Here is a 16,578-nt window from a genome sequence, read left to right on the forward strand (position 1 = left end):
AATTTCTGCCTTTGGGACGACTTGGGTAATTCTGTGTATTTAAGTGTAAGAGAAAAGCTAAATACCATACACTTCTTTTCAGCATAGGGAAAAAGGAAAATTCTAAGCAGGAACAGTATCTTGAAAGCAGGACACTGTTAAGCAGGAATTGTAAGAATAGTTGGAAAATAGCATCCCTGCATTGTAGGACTCAGAATAATGGTAATAAAAATTATTATCACCAAAATTTACAGTAAATGTAGTTTCTGCCTACTACCTATGTGCTCAGCATTTCAAATCCAGTTACTTGGCAACCTAGAATGTTTGTTTTATTATGATCATGATGCGTGTGCAGATTAGGGATTGCAGAAAATAAGATCAGTATGATCATTCTCATTTGAATATACCCATCCTAAAGTTTCCAATCAATCTTGCTGTTCCTTGTAAACACCAATAGCAAATGATAAAAGCTCAAAATAAAGTTGATCCCAAATTGAAAAATCCAGAACTAAAATTACTGCAAAATCTTATCTGATTCATCAAATTTTGCTGCCATTAAACTTCCCTTTAACTGTGAAATAATACAATTATTCTAAATTGCATGTGATTAGTTGCATCTCACTGCATTTACATCAATGTGAGATGAACTAAACTCCCCTGATAGACAGTAGGACAATTTGCACCAGCTCATTAGCACAGTCATTATAAGGCTCATTAAAGTGTGAGTAATCTGCTGGGGTGTTTGGAAATTGGAATGAAGGTTTAAGAAATTGAAGATTGCACCAGCAGGCTAGTGGAGTAATAACTTCAGAGGAAAGAGCTTGAGTTTTCTGAACATTTCCAAACTAGCAATAACAAAAGGCAGTCAAAGAGAATGGAAAGAGCACAGAAGTATGAGAAAGAATACAGAATTTCCATGAGTTGAATATCAAATCTTCAATGAAGAAGAGGAAAGACTGAATACCTGTGTCAGATACTCACAAAAAATAATTAGTTATACTTCTTGAAGAACAGCAGCATTGAAATAGAAAGATAACTTTGACCTCCAGGATGTTTTAAGATTTTGCTGTTTCGTCATGCTCCATGTTGTCACCTCACTCCACTTCTGAACTGATTTTGTTTCTTCCTCCAGCAACATCTGTGTGTCAACCTTAAGAAAACCTCCTCTTTCCTACATCTAGTCTCAGTGAGTTCTGTTTCTCCCTTGGGTTGTGCTCCACTCCCATTGTCAAACAAATTCTATGCTATATTTGTAAAAATATTTAATTTATTTCATAAGGAGAATATTAATTCTATGTATTCTCAATGAAGCGGAATATAGAGATGGAGGTTGAAGGTTAGACTGGCGTGGGAAAAGTGACAAGGGCACAGTACCATACTAGTATATTAGCCAATGCAGTCCCTTGGATAATATCCAAAGTGTATAATAATAGAGTATTATTATATTAGCTTTCTAACACTGAATTTAAAATGCTCAGAAATATAAGGCCTTCCTGAAACATTGATGTAAATGCTCCCTTAATTGTTCAAAAACTTTATAAAATACGTGGCTGCAGATCTACGTATAACATAAAAATTTTACAAGTAAAACATGATCAAAAAGGAATTCATATTTTCTCCTATTTATAATCTAAATTTAAAATACTTTCAATAATAATTCTATAACTTTGTAGCAGTTTAAACAAGAACAAAATCAACTAACTGTATATATCTGGAATGTTATAATTATTAGAAAACAAGTAGGTAGTAGTATTCATTTTTGTTCAGTTTTTTTCCTTGATGAATAAATAAGTAACATGCAATATTGCAAATAACAAAAACAGAAACAGCCTATGTACAACTCATAAAAAACACTGGGGTACAATTCACATTTCAATTGTGAAATTAAATGCATTTTTCCAAATAGAAAATTAACACAATTTCAAAGGGAGCACCTTGAAATAGAGTAGGTGCCAACAACAGTTTGAGGGTATCTGAATATGGTATATACAGCTTTATGGTAAAGAGTTAACTTGTAGACAAAAAGGGAAGGCATCCAGCAGCCACTTGAATGTGAGATTTTTTTTTTGTTCCCCTTGATGCATACCGAGCTCTCCATTATTAGTCCTAATGATGGAAAATTGTAGTGTTGATACAAATCTTTTTTTTAAAGCAATGGGCGGGAGCTCCATTTGTTAGTAAGTTCTTTGTGACTGAAAGCTATGGATTGTACATCTACACTGCAGAAAAGGCTGGATGCTCTTTCCATAGCACAGCTAATTACTCCTACTGTGACCTTGCTGATCTGCAATGCTCCCCCCTGCATCTCATCTGCACGCCTGGTTCTGTGTGCGCATGGTGTCAGAGAATATGAAAAACCATATAATGAAAGCAGTTTCATGATGGAAAAAAGGGCTACTGGAGTTGCACTTGGTACAAAGGAGGTTCAATTATATGAGTAATTGTGATAATTTAGTCCATTCATGTACCCTTACTTGATCAAGAATAAGACTCACAAAGGAAAATTACTTTAACAAGAAAATAGAGCGAGGGGGAATAAAGATAGGAGGAGGGAGGGAGAGAGAGGGAAAAAGGGGGTTGGTGATGAAGAGAGAAAAACAAGATGGAACAAGAAAATAGATATATAGAGGGAAGGAGAACCAGACACAGTACAAGGGAGATGTGATAAAAGCTGACGTGCAGCTGTGTTACACAATTAAATTCAATTTTTTTTAAGCAATTGATGAATGCAACTACTGCAAATGTGCCTCAGTTAGCTATCATTTGTTGTTCCGTGACAGGAAAAGGATAATTACCTCTCAAAGTGAATCAAAAGACTGACATGCCCTTTAGACACAGTCATGAATGCAGAGCTCGACAGAATGCTTGAATAAGAATTCTGGAGCTTTTTTCCCCCTTTATAACTGAACAAATTTTGTTCGATATAATGTAAGAACACCACCAGCAGATGCATTAAACCCTGGGAGTTCTGAGACACTAAGTAGCTTTATATTTTAACTCTTCCAAGCTGCAAAATAAAGCTAAATTTGCATTTCACTACCATTTCATCCAAGAATAGTTTTATTTAGACTAAATTTATTTCACACAAGGGCAATTTGATCCAACTCCTTTGGTGGCAGATTAAATTTTAATAACTGTAATAACTTGTCCCAATATACATTTCCAAAATCTTTATAAGTCATTCATCCACACCAGCATGAAATTTCCAATCATACTGGTATTGGAATAAATGAAAATCAATTAGTATTAAGGAGGCTGCTGTGAATTTTCTGGTGTTTCAAGGTTAAAGAGATATGACCAATAACATAAGTAAATAGAGATATATACAATTACAAGAAGCATAGATAGATTAGATAGCCCGGGTCTGTTTCCTTTGGTAAGGATGTCTAAAACATAGATTTAAGGTGAGAGGGAGGTTCAAAGGTGATATGAGGGGTAAATTTTCAGACAAACAGCTGTTGGTATCTGGAATGAACTGCCAAAGGAGGTGGTCGAAGCTGCAACAGTAATAAAATTTAAGGGACAACTGGACAGCTACTTGAATGAACAAGGGAGAGAGATATGGAATTAAGCAGGCATATGGGATTAGTAGAGGTAGGCATGATAGCATAAACTCAGTGGGCCAAAGGGACTGTTCTGTACCGTACCCCTCTATAACTCGAACTCGGTTTTAAATAATTTCACATTCTGAAGATTTTTTATTAGCTACGATCATTACTACTTTCTTTAAGTGCCGACTCTCAATGACTACTGGAAATTTCTACCGATTTCTTAAAACTCTTGCAAATTTCTACAGATATACCATAGAGAGCATTATGACTGGTTGTATGGAGGCTGCAATGCACAGGATTGAAAAAGCTGCAGAGGATTGTTGAATCAGCCAGCTCCACCATGGACACTAGCCTCCCCACCATCCAAGACATCTTCAAAAGGTGGTGCACCTATCATTAAGAATCTTCACCACCCAGGACATCCCCTCATCTCATTATTATCAGGGAGGAGGTACAGTAGCCTGAGAATGCACAACCAGTGTTTTAGGAACAGCTTCTTCCTTTCCGCCATCAGATTTCTGAACATTCCATAAACACTACCTCACTATTTTATTCTCTTTCTGCAATATTTATTTATTTTAAAATATTTCTTATTGCAACTTATGGTTAATCTTTTTATGTGCTGCATTGTGTTGCTGCTGCGAAACAACAAATTTCATGACACGTTAGTGATAATAAACTTGATTCTGACTTCCCATTAATATTGAGAAATATTGTATATGAAATAGATTTTATTCTACAATATAGTCATCAGATACTTTTTCCAAAGATTATTTGGTATAAACCAAATAAGTACCTATAAATAAATAGTGAAAATAACCAGAAACTGCAAGAAACCTTATGTTTCCTGATATTTTTATACATACTTCTCTGAGTTGCCTTAGGTATTATCCCTTGCTCAGAGAATAACATTTCTGTCTTCCAGTTCAAATTCCACGAGCGGACTGAAATAGTGACTATGTGACGAAAAAAGGTGACCAACTTTATTCCTCATCACCAATAAACTCTGTCCCATTAGATTTCCCGACACCTGTCTGTACAAAACTTACCTGATTGTGTTTCCAATTACATTCAGTGGTGCTCCAGGCCTGCAAACAGCAATTGCTTCATTTCTGCATCTTCTGGCAATCTCCACGAGCTTTTGCCCAGATTTATCCACATTTCCAATCAAAAATGTTTCAGAAGTATCACCATGGTATCCATTAAAATACACCTATTCAACCGAAGAGTAATAGGGAGGAAAAATAAATTCCCATTAAAGTTTACTGTTTAATTGACCGGTAAGATTTTAAAAATGACCACAGTTCAAGAAAAAATTTTCAAGAAACATTGTCAAGGATCCACATGTTAGGTTATACAAGGAGAGGAAAACAAGGTATGATATTTCTCATCTTTCTTTCTCTCAACAATTCACAGGTCTAATTATGATTTTATATACAGGTCTCCATTCCAAAACTTTACATAGGTTCATGAAATGGGATATGTTGAAAGTCACTTGATCAGTTACTCCCTTTGCTCAATTATTATGTTAAGCATTTATTTTTTATAATTTACGTTCTCAAAGTTAATTCAAGTTGAAAAATGCTTCTATCTTTGATGTCTGTGTTTTTGCCAAAAATAAACTGCTAATTCATTGGAATCAATTCATTTTCAGTTTGTGGATGTATTAGTACATGCATTGCATTCACATTATTTTAGAAATGTATAAGATAGTTTTATAACATGTTTAAGATAAAAAAGGCTAAGCAGAAGTTATAAACATGACAGATTTAAAGTAGGCATTTAGGTGTTTAAGCAAAAGAAATATGTTTTTTTTCACATCCACACAACATAATTGTATTATGCTTGGAGCAGGATACCTCAATCAAGGCTTTAATAGATGTGAAAGATATTGGTAGCAACAGTATTACAATTCTAGGAGAATGACATATACAAGCCATTGCTGTCACTGAAGCCTATAATGACAGAGTATGATAATCACAGACCCCACTCAAATCACCAGGAAGAGGAAGATCAAACTCTGCAGAGTGAAGGAAAAATGCCAGGCTTTTATACATTAGCTCATCTCTCACATTCATTCAGAAAAGCCTCCCAACACTGCAGTCCCCTGCATTAACTACATTGTGGATCAATAACTATTATACCTTCTGAAGGGGACAACATAGCAGGATGAGATAGCATATCCTCTGTCTTGCATTGATCATGATACATCTAACTTACAGACAATTAGGCAAATCTGGTCCAATAAACAAAAAGGGGAAGGGGAAGCAGCTGTTTTATTTTCCTGGAAATGAATTACATGTCCATTTACACATTCATATTCCTAATCCAGATTTATTTTCTGTTACTGCTGGGAATCAAAATGCTGATCAAGTCTTTATGATTTTCAGATGGAATACTCACTGTAACATCAATATTGATAATATCTCCATCCTGAAGGAGTCGGCTGGAAAGAAACAAACAGAAATATAAGAGCTATAGCTTAAAAACCAACACAACAGAAAAAAAATCAGATTAATAAGAGTGTATTAGAAAGACCCAGCAATTATTTGCAATTATCTTACATTAAATAGAATGTGCTATAAGTACTCAACTTTAGATCCCTTCTTTTAATAAGAGTGCTATAACTCTACCAATTGTAGACACCTGAAACAATACAAACTTGGGCAATTTTCAGTAATTCATTAAAATAATATTTTTTGTAAGGCATGGCTATACATGTGCTATGCAGTACGGCACTCGATTCTAGGAGCGGAACGTGAACATGCCATTCAAACATGAAAATGCATTGAAAGGAAAAATAAACACATTTGTTCAACAGACTGCGATGAAATTTAAGAAAATGTTAGGACTACAGAAAAAAAAGAGTGAAAATATTAAAAACGAGCATGTCTTTGCTTTGTAGTTCTACTGCTTGGTTAAAAAATGAGTCATATGAAAGGATTGAATATCAAGTTAGCAGTACTTTATAAAACATCAATCTTCCTGAGTATTCAGAGTCCCTATCAACATATTACAATACATTTCTGACACAGCAGAAACTATCAATAAGTTTATATTGTATTCTGTGCTGCTTAATGACAAAACACTGAAAATTGAGTAAAATTCTAATTATGTGTTTCCTCCGTTCAAGCTGCACATGGCCCTGATAAATCCATTGAACATCTAATTTACATATATTAAACTCATTTAATGCTTCCAAAACAGAACATTTTGAATCTGAAATCAAGCCACTGGTTTGCTCTCCATACGGCTAAACTTTACACCTTATTCTAGCAATGGTGAAAACATGGCAGAGGGCAATAGGGACAGTTTATTATGTGGTCACATTGTGATATAAGAATGAGGAGAATTTAATGTTGTCAGGAAAACAAACTCTTAGTAATACACTCAAAATGCGGGAGGAACTCAGCAAGCCAGGAAGCATCTATGGAAAAGACTAAACAGTCGACATTTCGGGCCAAGACCCTTCATCAAGTCTCAGTCCAAAACATTAGCTGTTTCCTCTTTTCTATAGATGCTGCCTGACCAGCTGAGTTCCTCCAGCATTTGGTGCATGTTGCTTTGGATTTCCAATATCTGCAGATTTTCTCCTATCTGTGAAACTTTTAGTAATGGCCAGGTTAAAACAATTTGAATGGTTACGAAATATGTTTGTTAAAGGAGTGACACCTCAAAGTTTCCGAAATCATCATTTCAGTTTTCAAAATGCTTTTCTGAGCCATTATGAAAATAAATGGGTTTAAACTGTTTCATGACATCTTATTTTTAAAGGTAATGAAATGTACAGGTGTGGACTTGGAATTTCTGCCTAATTCTTCATGATGAAGCATCAAATTATTGCAATTTCAGACTAAAATATAAAGAAACATACAATATAATGAGCTAACTTTTAGTTTAGTAAAGATTTTACAATTCATATGAGTCAGCCATGAAGCCTACAATCACGACAGGAAAAATTTCTCCTGTCCCTGCAGTGTTTCTTAAAGTTGTGATGATGTGCATCACAATACATACTCTCTCCCCATGATCAACTTGGAGAGCCAGTGTTACCTTTTGTTATGTGAATATAGGCTCCAACTGGCCAACCCTCCACTCCCACTGAATTGTGCACAAGATATCCATTCTTTCTATGCCAAACGGCAGAAAGAGTCCATTACAAAAATAGGTTTTTGCCTAAATCAATATGATAATTTTCAAATTTCACAGATTGTAATAATGAATAAACAGAAAAACTGAAAGAAAAAAATATGCCTAATGTTTGCTAGTGTTGCTAGAAGCCACATCCCAGGAATCAATTAAGGACGGGAGATTCCACAGCAATACCAGAGAGTTGAGATCCTTGGAAAGATTAATAAGCTATATTTTACAAAAAGCCAATGTGTGGAAAGAAAGCTGGAAAAAAATCTCCTTCAACCCTTCTTTACAGCACTTCAACTTCAATAAAGTTGATTCACGATAACATGATGAAAAATAGGAAAATTCAAATAGGTAAAGATAAAATAGAAAGAAAAGTATACAACAGCAGCATTTGAAAATTAAATGAAAGATTAATAAGTAAGAAGGGAATTTTCATTAAAACACTTCAGTGTAAAAAACTTATTGCAACTACGATGTTACGGAGAATAAAACTTTTCGGTGCAAACTTGTAAATTTGCCTTGTATTATCCTTGTATTATCTGCATTTTAGTCCAGAATTCATATTTGTTTACTTTTAAAAAGTCAAATAGGTTACAATCATTTGCACAAGAAATATAATATGTCAGAAATGCAAACACAAGATAACACAAATGGGCAAATTACCAGAAACAATTACCTGTCAGGTATGCCATGACATACCACATTGTTCACAGAGGTGCAAACGGACTTTGGAAAACCCCCATAACCCAATGGTGAAGGGTATGCATTATTTCTGATAGTTTCATTATGAACAATGTAATCCAATTGCTCAGTTGTCATGCCAGCCTAAAATATAAAGAACAATAGACTTAATACAATCTAGTTTTAACACACTTTATGTTAGTAAGTATTATACAAAAATTATGCTTTTTATTGGGCAATTTAACCGGGAAGTAATACTGAAATTTTGGAAGCTACAGCTTCTTTATCCAATGATAATCTTTATAGTCTATACCATTAAATACTACTTTGCTGCATAGGTAGATTTTATAGGAGGATACCAAATACAAAGGGTCACATGCTTTACATGAATAAGTGACACACACATACTGTCACCAATTGAGATACTATGGTAGAAATTGAATACAGAAACTAATATTACCTGAAGAAGTAATGATAAAAAATAATCAAAATTAAAGCATGAAGCTTCTTTGTTACGTGCATTACATCATCAAAATTTGGTATTGAAATCATTAAGAGACATTAACTACATAATTTTGGCACTGGTACATTAAGAACAAGTAGTTCATAGTTTTGTGAGACAGTAACCCCTAATTCAGACTGCAGAATTTATAACTTTAGCTATGCATTTCCTACAAAAGGCAAAGATTTCCTCTTGGAGTTGTGACTTTCTCTTTTGTCCATTTGAAAACTTTTTGTCATGAAGTCAGAAGCCAGAGAATCTGACGGATGGAGGTTTTATATAATTGACTTTGTAAAATACTAATTTCTAGAACATGGCATGTGAATAAAATTTTGAAAATGAATGTATGAGTCAGTTAGGATTTTTTAATATGACTTTATTTAGTTTGCACTTCGATGCGCTTTATATCTAAGTTATTACTGGCATTGTAAAAAACCAGAACTTCATAATTCTGAATTGGTGACATCAGTTTATCACTTCAGAGGTAAAAATCATATGCACAAATGTTCTCTTTAACACTTAAAAATGTACTCTGTAAAAATATGGTCTTGTTTTATAATCATATATATGTAATAGAAATGATCCAGAGAACTGTTAAAACACTATTCCCTTATAAAATAAATTTTGTTTTGTAATCTGAAACTTTTCAAGTACAATTTAACTGCAAATTAGATGGGCAGTTAAAATATAAGAACAAGTTCATAAAAATAAAAGGCTAACTCTCATAATTATAAAAAATGAGGGCAGAAGAGGCATGAAGATACAGGCAAAATTGTTGAAATGTCCTTTCTCAGTTAACCTTCAGAACAACATATATTACCTTTAAACTCCTTCCAGCAAAAAGGAGGATCTGGCGAGCCAGTTGACAGGCTTGTCGAAGACCCTGAATCTGATCTTCATCTTTAATTTCGATGTAGTCTCCCCAGTCTGGTATAATGCCTGTCGTCACATAGTCTGGTTTCTTTATGTGCTTGAAAAAAAAGATTGAAAATGAAGATGAGAAAACTGGAGCGTGACAATGGGATCATTTTCTCAAAAAGAGACTCCTGCTTCATGGCAGTTTGCCCTGAGTGTTACAGTGTCGACCCTTCCTGAGCCATCAGACAAACCCCAAGGCTGCTGCAATATTTCTTCAAATGCCCTTTTGAACTTAACATTGCCCACTTCTAAATTCCTAAGAACACTGTTAACTCAATGGACTAACAAGAATAGCAGCTTGCTGTTTTTAGCCTTTGGTCAAACAACACAAATGGGAAGAGCTTACTTACCTACTTTAGAAAAAAATAGATAAACCTTTATTAATTTTGATGAAATACACAGCCTTTTAACCTACATTTCCTTCTGGCAAAAAGATTATTCATTGCTACTTTAAAATGTAAAATCCAAGTACTCAAACATGAAAATGTGCCTTAGCTATATGATTCAAATTTACTGAAACTAGGATCTTTGTGAATACAACATCCAATAAGAATAATTACAATCTTAAGAATCCAGAATTCAAAGAGGCACAATTAAATATTTTAAAACAAATATTACAACTCGACATTTGATTAAACAAAACAAGCATGGTGTATCCCGAATCAGTTGATGAACCAGCTTCATTGTATTATTTTCACCATATTGAACCAGGAAGGTATTATACTTTATACTTTATTGTCGCCAAACAATTGGTACTAGAATGTACAATCATCACAGTGATATTTGATTCTGCGCTTCACACTCCCTGGATTACAAATATTAAATATTATAAATATTAAAAATAGTTAAAATTAGTAAATATTAAAAATTTAAATTATCATAAATAGAAAATAGAAAAATGGGAAGTAAGGTAGTGCAAAAAAGATAAGGTATTTTGCTTCATATTATAAACATTGCTAGTGCAGTAAAGTCATAGTTTTTGGTAAATACGGCATATGCTGTATGCCTTTAAATATAACATTCAAATCCTAATTATCTAAGGGAAATTTAATGAAAGGGAAATGTTGATCTCCTCCAACATGTCCTTGTCTTCAGAACCATTATATGTTCTAAAATCTACTCTTTTCTGAATAATATCCTAGTTCTGTACCATTTCTTGGCCTTAACTACGATTACCTATTGAGTCTTCATCATTATTTCTGCTTAACTTGTCACATCTCTCATCTCACCTTAACCTCTCTTATAGGTAATAATAAAAATCAGCAGGGAGTTGTGTTCAAAGAGTAATACTGTAAGTCAATATCAATGTACCTTGGGTACAGGGTAGGATGGTCCAACAATAGCCGGATGGACAACTCCATAGGAGGCACGTTGGCGAAAGATACAGTTTATCAGCTGAAATCCAAATGCTTTGAGCCCCTGAGCAGTGTTGAATTTTGATGCGGATACTCTACAACAGACAGGCACACTTCCTGTCAATACAAAAATGAGATACATTGCTATTACTGGCAGTGTGCAATACCCTTTCTAGTTAATGAAAATGCCATTGTTAATGCAACAACACCAAAGATTCATAGATATTAAACTATTAGTCAGGCCATTAGCTAGGTAGAGGGCTCAGACCAAGGACAGGTAAAAGGACTACTGGGTATTGATAGTGGCGGGAGTCAGAGAATGCAATCGAATGTGGGGGAATGTGTAATTGGTTACTGGGGAAAGGGGGAAGGACAGCTCAGGAAATTATCAGCACTGCACCAAGAATGGCTGCCGTATACATTTCCCATCCACATATTTAAATAGGTTATCACCTTGATGGCTCAGAATGTTGGACAATATCTAGTAACATGAGGAAACGAATTGTAGCAGCAGAGATGTGGTTTCTGAGGAGGATGCAAAGAATATCATGGACGAAACAAATATCTAACGAGGATGTCAAGAACAGAGCAAACACAAAAAGAGAAATAATGTATGAGATCATGAAAAGGCAACGTAACTTCATTGGACATGTGATTAGGAAAGAGGATTTAGAATGCATGGTAATTATGGGAAAGATTGGAGGGAAGAAAGCAAAAGGAAGACAAAGACAAATGATGATGGAGACAGCAGCCAGAGAACTGGAAATGAATACCAATGAATTGATCCACTTGACCCGAAACAGGAGTGTGTGGCCATGGCAGTCAAAGCTCAAACTAGGCATGGCATCTGATGATGATGATGAAGACCTTGAATAAAAAGGTTGGTGCAAGAAAGTATTTTCTTTATTTTACCTAAATTTTGAGTTTCTAAGTAATTTCTATAACTTAAAAATGTTACCTTGCAATTTTAAAGAATACTTTAAACTTCTTAATTACTTTTTTTAAAAACTCTTTGAATATTAGTGATATTTAAATATAATTCCAAGGTATTTAATGGAAAAAGCAAAGAGAGTTGTTTTGGAGAAAGAGGCGTATCGGTGTCAATGGTGAAAGCCAAACAGTTATTTGCAGCAAACTCTGCCTCATGGGGTGACCATAATAGACAGGCATTAAGGCAGTAGGAAGGTGAAACTATAAAAAGCAGGTGCAGCTACAGGAAAATGGCAAGGACTGAAGAAGGGCAGAGGCCAAATTAAGTATGATCTGGCCCAACGCTTATTAGCAAAGCTACACATGTAACCTCTATAAAATAGGCATTCTTTTAAGTCTCCAACAGTGCAGATGTTCAAGTTTCCTTCAATCTGAGATTCATGAGTTAAGCACCAAGAGTCTACTCCTCAGTAGATGCAATGAGTCTAAAAGTGAATAAACTGGAGGAAATGTTTGAGTATCTTCTCATTTAAGTAACATTCATACAAATTGCATTTCCATGAACTTTTGCAGTTTGAAAAAGCACACTGGATAAAAAGTTGGACACTCCCAAAAAGCTAATCATACCTTACAGTAACCTCTGAAAAGAAAGCTTTTGGTTGACTTTTAAAGGCATAATTATCATATTTTGATGCGTCTGAATATAACCTCTTTGAAATTTACTAAAACAATGACAATTACATACCAATTAATCAAGCAAGTGGCTCTGTGTGGATTTTAGGTCATTTTGTGTTATTTAAGTCAGGTTACTTACACTTTATTTAAAAATAATTATCTCTAAGACGTATTTCTGAAAATAAAGATAATTTCTGCTTCATTAATTAAATTACACCTAGTAACAACTTTAAAATATATTAAGAAATATTCTTTAGGGCATTTAAGAAACACATTTTTCAACATCATCCAAGTATATTGGTTCATGCCAGAATTTACTTTCAACAATATGCAGCTGAGTTTGCCAAAACTGAGAAAAAGACTACCACAACATCTCACATAATTTAGGGCATAATTTCGTATTCAGTTTTGTCAATTTTGTAGAAGTGAAAATGCTACCCTAGTAAGGTTTCAAACTATGTCAGAAATAATTTCTAACATCCTTTAAAATAGAAAAGAATTAATTAATGTATTCTACTGATAAGTTCCAGCTGTCAACTTTATTTCAGATTTTCAGCAATTGTAGTGTTTTTCCTCTCTTCCTTTTGCATCTCTTATACTTGCATCTCCTCCAGACAGATTAGCTATACTTAACGTTCTTACTAAGATGGCAACACCACCACTTGTATCACCTAGTCCTTTCTGGTCTCCAGTCTGACTCTCCCATGTTCTCCCTACATCTCGCCTTTCTCTGTAACTTAAAGCATGTAACCTGAAATGTTGATACTATTTCTCTCTTCACAGATACTGTGTGAGCTGCTGAGCAATTCAGCTGTTCTCTCTTTTCTAATGGATACAAGGAATATGATGTCTGCGAGGTTAACAAGAGATCACAATGAAATGTGTGACACATTAGCAAGAAGATTTTATCAAGGAACATAGAGGAATCCAGTATTAGCCTCCCACAGAGCTTCAGGGAGCTTGCACCAGGAGAGAAGTGATCTCTCTGATGGACTCAACCACAATGCAGTCTCTGATTACCAATGTCTTTCATCCTATTGCAACACAAATGAATGCTACAATGGACTCTCAGAAAACATTGTCTCAGAAAGGCAACATCCATTATTAAGGGCCTCCAGCACCCAGGACATGCCCTTTTCTCACTGCTACCTTCAGGTAGGAGGTACAGAAGCCTGAAGGCACACACTCAGCGATTCAGGAACAGCTTCTTCCAAATGGACATTGAACCCTTGGACACTACTTCACTTTTTAAAAAATAAATAGTATTTTTGTTTTTTGGCACCATTTTTAATCTATTCAATATACAGTATGTATACTGTATAAAGTATACAGAATAAGATTTACCTTGTTTTCTTCTATATTATGTATTGCATTGAACTGCTGCTACTAAGTTAACAAATTTCACACCACATGCTGGTGATAATAAACCTGATTGTGATTCTGAATATTCCATAAAGTTCCCTTCACAACTCTCTGGTTCACTCCATCACCTCCAAACCTTCCCCTACTCATGGCGACTGCCAGAGGTTTAACAGCTGCCACTTTATCGCTTCCTATTCCAACATCCAGGGACCCAAATAGTCCTTTCAGATGAAGCATCTTCTTCTAATCTGGTGGACTGTACAAGGTGCTCATGATGTAGTCTCCCTTACCGTGGAGAAACTAAACACAGACTGGTTGACCAATACGCAAAACATCTCCTTCAGTTAAGGGGGAACGTCGACTTCAGTTAAGCAGGACATAAACTTGAGGAATAACACCTCACCTTCCATCTAGGCACCCACCTGTAATAAGTTTACTTCTCCACAGATGCTTTCTGATCTGCTGATATGTCCAGAATTCTCTTTTGCTTTACATTTCCAGCAAATGCTGTTTACCAGCTCATGTTTTCAGCATTTTCTTACATGATTTTTCTCTTACTGCTCTCGTCCACTTCTAAGAAAGGTGGTACTGAAAGCATTCTGTGTCACCTGGACAACTTGAAACTATGTTCTATCATGGATATTCCCTTTGTTCTCTCCACCTGTCTCCCAGGTACAACTCAAGGCACACTTGTTTTCTCATTTCTACTCTCCATGGGAGTTGCCCAATATCCATGTTATTTCCAGCACTTTCTGTTTTTATTTCAGTCATCCAACCTCAGTTTGCTGCAATGCAAGCTAAGTTGACTTTCAAATCAGCATGTACACTATCACTGGGGTCCAGCAATTTATCACTAAATACCAGAACAGCTACCATAGCTATCGACCACGTACACATGGAATGCCAGTGGAGTTGGCCACTCTCAGTGTGATAGTATTTGTTATCCCCTGCCAACATTAGCCACTATTAGATCAGGGGTGGCCAACCTTTTACATTCCATGTGTCAATTTTTTTCACGCACAAGTTCAGATGCGCCATACAACTCTTGTACCCACATTCAATTCTTGTAAAAATGTTAATATAGACATATTTAGCATTTTTACATGATATATTGATTTAATATAAAAACAAGATAAACATTACTTACCTTAATGAGACTTATTTTAACAAATATATTTTGTCTTCTTTTGATGTCTTTCGTTTTCTTAATCAGATATTCTTTCCGCAACTCAGACCCAAGCACTAGCTTCAGTTTTCCTTCTATTTCAGTCTGATGTTGTGTTTTATAGTGTCTATTAAGATCATGTCTTCTATTATATGAGAAAGTGTTTTCACAAACAATGCACAATGGTTTTCCTGACAGACCCGCTATAAATAAGAACTAATTTTCCCACTGTTCATTGAATTCACGCTTACTATAACTTTCTGCTTTTCTTTTGCTCATTTTCTTTTGCACTGTGATGGGTAACTGAACGTAAAAACAAGGCTTAATTTTCAAAAAAGTACAAAACTGCAAATGTTCATAAAGGACGAACAAAGCACAACTCCGTAGCGCACAAGTGTCAATTGTAAACTAGTTGGCGAAAACCTGCGGTGCACCGCTGGTGCAGATGCCTGCCGCCTCAGGATCAAACAAGTATCAAACGTGTATTGAACAGTTATGGAACGACTGCAGAACAAAAGTTCTTCTTTCCTAGTTTGACTCATTCAAAAGATGTGCACGAAATAATAATATCACTAAAAATAATTGCTATGTTTTAGATTAATTCTCAGTAAAACCCATTTCTAGCTCTAAGCTACTTGAATTCCTGTTATAGATTTTTTTTTACAAATCAGTTTTTGGTTAATACTTTTTGCATGAGCAACACACATAAAAGTTGCTGGTGAACGCAGCAGGCCAGGCAGCATCTCTAGGAAGAGGTGCAGTCGACGTTTCAGGCCGAGACCCTTCGTCGAAGCACCTCTTCCTAGAGATGCTGCCTGGCCTGCTGCGTTCACCAGCAACTTTTATGTGTGTTGCTTGAATTTCCAGCATCTGCAGAATTCCTGTTGTTTGACTTTTTACATGAGTAGGCTTTTTTTAAAATTATTATCACTGGGGTGCAATACGCCACATCTAATCATCCAAAGCGCCACTATTGGTTCATACGCCATAGGTTGGCCATCCCTATATTAGATAGCCAAACTGGACAGCACTCTGAAACCAGATCTTCTAAACCCAAGGCCGTTTTAATTTAACACACACAAAATGCTGGAGGAACTCAGTAGGTCAGGCAGCATCTATGGAAATAAATAGATAGTCGACATTTTGTGCCAAGACCCTTCTTCAGCTTTCCAGTTTTAAATTGTCCTTCAAGGCCACCTATTGTTTCCTCTGCTGGGAATCAATTCTTGTTATGGTCACTTGGATGCGTAAGGAAACAAAGACAAGCTAAAGCAAAAATAGGGCTGGTAGAGACAATGGTAGACACAAAAGCAGCATTTT

General features: G+C 35.4%; 1 protein-coding gene across 4 annotated transcripts in view; it reads right to left on the minus strand.

Moving 5' to 3' along the window:
- The window catches only part of metap1d (methionyl aminopeptidase type 1D (mitochondrial)), a 136,597-nt gene that overhangs the window by 62,012 nt on the left and 58,007 nt on the right, over window positions 1-16,578 (minus strand). For all 4 annotated transcript variants that reach the window (XM_072261875.1, XM_072261878.1, XM_072261877.1 and 1 more), the window contains 5 exons: window positions 11,083-11,243; window positions 9,674-9,823; window positions 8,347-8,495; window positions 5,934-5,976; window positions 4,580-4,743 (listed from right to left, as the gene is read on the minus strand). In XM_072261875.1, the coding sequence (XP_072117976.1) occupies window positions 4,580-4,743; window positions 5,934-5,976; window positions 8,347-8,495; window positions 9,674-9,823; window positions 11,083-11,243 (667 nt within the window). The remainder of the gene's footprint in view (window positions 1-4,579; window positions 4,744-5,933; window positions 5,977-8,346; window positions 8,496-9,673; window positions 9,824-11,082; window positions 11,244-16,578) is intronic.

Source organism: Mobula birostris, chromosome 6 (assembly GCF_030028105.1).
Source record: "Mobula birostris isolate sMobBir1 chromosome 6, sMobBir1.hap1, whole genome shotgun sequence".
Lineage (NCBI taxonomy): Eukaryota > Metazoa > Chordata > Chondrichthyes > Myliobatiformes > Myliobatidae > Mobula > Mobula birostris.